The 3,744-nt window shown below is 34.6% G+C and overlaps 1 protein-coding gene across 1 annotated transcript; it reads left to right on the top strand.

The window, feature by feature from the left end:
• Positions 1 to 898: 898 nt before the first annotated feature.
• LOC122322907 (G-protein coupled receptor 35-like) lies at positions 899 to 1,732 on the top strand. Its single transcript, XM_043216505.1, has one exon. It carries the CDS (start codon positions 899 to 901, stop codon positions 1,730 to 1,732), a length of 834 nt encoding a protein of 277 aa, XP_043072440.1.
• Positions 1,733 to 3,744: the final 2,012 nt, after the last annotated feature.

The raw sequence follows: 3,744 nt of genomic DNA, 5'->3' as shown, positions 1-3,744 counted from the left end.
CTTGTGTTGAATGAGAGGCACCTGTTTTTTGTCTGGTTTCACAATAGCTGTTGTTTTATGTGATATTTATGTTACAGCAAATTAAGTCATGCACATATTCTTGTGACAGCTGTGATGTCAGTCTACAAAACACCACAGAGATTTAAATACATCCAGAGAGACTGGACATTCACTCTTCAGTTGATAAACTCATTTTATTTTTTAAATTAAATGTCTTGCTTTTATCTCAACAATATATGATATTCTCATTTGACCTAGGCTTTTGGGGCAAGTTCAGTACTAGCAATCTTTAGATATTAATCTTTAGATATAAAGAGTGAGATCATTTTGTTAAATTGAACAGTTTCCAAATAAAGAACGTTTGGAAATACTACACATTCTATTTTACAGAGGTTTCAAAAATGTCATTTTTGTTTGTTTTTGTTTCTTTTTACCTTGTGCATTGTACATACACATTTTCATATTGGCTGTTTTATGTGACGTGTGGTAAATTAAGTCATTCACATATATATTCTTGTGGCAACACTGAATTTAGTCTACAAAACAGAGAGAGATTGAACAGACTGAACATCCACTCTTCAGGTGATAAACTCCTTTTAATAAAATAGTTTGTTGTTAAAGTTAGACTGGGCTATTTTTGTTTTACGGAACAGAAGTAACAATTGGTCATGAGAAAATATGACAATAGATTTCATTATGCATATGAATGTAAGCTACAAAAGAAAATATTACTGAATTTACGAAGTCATTTTTTAACATAACAAATGGACATTTCTGTAGAATTACCAACTGCATCGTATAAACTGCATGCATAAGAATTAATTCATTTTAATTATCGTTGTGTTAACTGAGTTAGTCTGAATGACTTAATTTACAGCTGCAGAACACGTGTGAGAAGATGAATATAGAGGAGTTGAATAACTCAACAGTGAACTTCACCTCACCTGAAACATCAAACTCCACAATTCAGTCCGTTGGACTTGTGGACTTTCTGAAACTTTGTGTGTTCGGCTTCAATCTGTTGTCAGGCCTTCCCATGCACTCCTATGTTATATGGCTCATCGTTACAGGAACTGGAAGTGGAGTTACATCAGAGTTCTTTTGCCTCAATCTGTCTGTTTGTGAGATTGGTAACTCTTTGATTTGTGTCTTCTATATTTTGTCAATATGCTTTCCAAATATCACAGTATTACCACTGATTTTATCAGGGCTCATCTTCACCGGTCGTCCTCTGTTCCAGTGTCTGATCTGTGTAGAGCGTTACCTGGCGGTGGTTCATCCTGTAACCTTTCTGAAGTACAAACCTCTCAGATATAGAGTGATCTGCTGCGCTGCTGCATGGTCAATCACTCTTGCCTCCTGTTTTTTGTGCTTATATATGAGACATATACAAATACACTTCTTATGTGTGCATTTCTTGCTGGCCATTTCTATGCAGTTGTTTTGTCTCGTGGCTGTTCTCAGAGCTCTGAAGCAGTCAGGACCAGGAGAGAGAGGAAGAGAGAGAGAGGAGGAAAACCACATGAAGAGGAGAGCGTTTCTTATTATTCTAATAAATACGGTGACCATGACTATCATATACGTCCCATTTGCTATCGCAGGATTAGTTACCATTTTAACAAACCAGAATATTTATAGTATTTGGATCACTGGTTTGATTTGTTATATTCTGGCTGGTTTTGTTCACCCTGTTCTTTATCTGCACCGAGCTAGAAAACTACCTTGCCTTTGAGCTGTACACATGCAATGGTGACATACAATAACAATAACTAGTAATAAATTATTTTGCTTGTTTTGTGATACCTGCATAAATACAACAGTCTGTATAAATGTGCAGTCTGTTGTTGTATGTTGTGGTTCCATTAAAATATAGAGTTAGAAGCTAGACAGTCTACTAATACTTTTATGACTGTTAGTTGACCTAGTTGCAAAGTTACTTACTGTTAGTAGAATGTCTAAAGTGGACTCAAAATAAAGTGTTACCAAATATGTTTCTAGCACACTTATATTTAGCTTTATTTAGTAAGCATGACTGTAACCTTTCTGAAGTTCAAACCTCTCGGATATAGAGTGATCTGCTGCACTGCTGTCTTAATAAAACAGGACACTGGTCCACAACCATATACAGTCTTATTTTTATCAATTTAAATCAAGTTTTAAATTTGGGAGGAGTCAAATCATGCAGTCCTGTCAATCATCATTACAAGGTTATATGAGCAGCAGTGTCAATTTCTCCAGCATTCTCCACCTCCCCATCTCATTTTAAATTTCTGTTATTCTCCCTTTAGTTAGTACCGCAATGGTATTTCTTTATCCAATAAAATACTTCATGAATGTTCCTTTGTCACATTGCTGCTTCTTCATGTTGACATTCTTAGTCATTACATTTCCATATATTGTGTTGAATGAGAGGCACCTGTTTTTGTTTTATGTGACAAATAGCAGTTTAAGTCAAGCCCATACTGTATATTCTTGTGACAGCTGTGAAGTCAGTCTACAAAACAGCACAGAGAGACTGGACATTCACTCTTTAGGTGATAAACTCATTTTTGAATCAATTTCTTGTTTAAGTTCATTACTAACAATATTTAGTTATTATTTAGTTAAAAGAGTGAGCTGTATTTTGTTGTATTAAACAGATGTAACACATTAAATAAATTTGCTCATGTGAAATTATCTTAAATTTGATATGCATATGACTTATAAAGAGCATCATTGCAGAATTTTTTTTAATTCTTTAATAAGGATGTGTTCTAGCTATATGGATTACAAACTGTGTAACAATTGTGACATTGTGAGATGAATACCTCAAAGGTGATCTTCACCTCATCTCAAAATCACACTCCACAACTTTATTGACCTTATGGATTCTCTAAAAATTGTTGTTTAGTCTGCCTACATACTCCTATGTTGGAACAGGAACAGGAAGTTGAGTTGCAACCTCAATCTCTCTATGAGATGTGTTAGTCTCTGAATTGTATGTTTTATATTGTGTCAATTTTCATACAAAGTATGATAGTATTATCACTGTTTTTACTAGGACTAGTCTTCACTGGTTGTCCTCTCTTTCAGTGTCTGATCTGTGGTAAATGTTACCTGGAAGTGGTTTGTTATGGTGGTTTTTCTGCAACAGCTGTGAAGTCAGTCTATAAAACACAGCACGACGATGTATATACCTATCCAGAGAGAGCGTTCACTCTTTGGGTGACAATTTTTAATGATTTGTAATATTTTTTTAGTTTAACAGTACATATTAACATATTGGACTTGAAATACTTAGTCTGAATGGGCTAATTTATTTATACTTATCTTTTTTTCCCATAGATTTGACATTACATTTTCCATTTGACATATTTTCCATTTGACTTTCAGTTTTACATATTTATGAGCTACTGAACCGAGAAGACAAACACAGAAGATATGAATAACTTTACAGTGAACTTCACCATACCTGAAACATCTACAAACTGCACGACTCAGTGCATTGGACTAATGGACTGTGTGGAAATTGGTGTATACAGCATCAGTTTTCTGTTTGGTTTTCCTACACACGCCTATGTTATATGGCTCATTGTAAAAGAATCAGGAGTTACAACCGAGTTCTTCAACCTCAATCTTTCTGTTTGTGAGATTATTAATCGTCTGAATAGTTTGGTCTCTATACTATCAATTTGCTTTGCAAATCTTACAATAATACCATTGGTTTTACAAGGGCTAGTCTTCACGGGTTGTTCGCTGTTTCAG

Source organism: Puntigrus tetrazona, chromosome 18 (genome assembly GCF_018831695.1).
Source record: "Puntigrus tetrazona isolate hp1 chromosome 18, ASM1883169v1, whole genome shotgun sequence".
Classification (NCBI taxonomy): domain Eukaryota; kingdom Metazoa; phylum Chordata; class Actinopteri; order Cypriniformes; family Cyprinidae; genus Puntigrus; species Puntigrus tetrazona.
This window is presented reverse-complemented; position numbering and strand designations above follow the sequence as displayed.

What these genes read in the sequence shown, in the direction of transcription:
- LOC122322907 (XM_043216505.1), top strand. Translation starts at nt 899, where the DNA reads ATGAATATAGAGGAGTTGAATAACTCAACAGTGAACTTCACCTCACCT.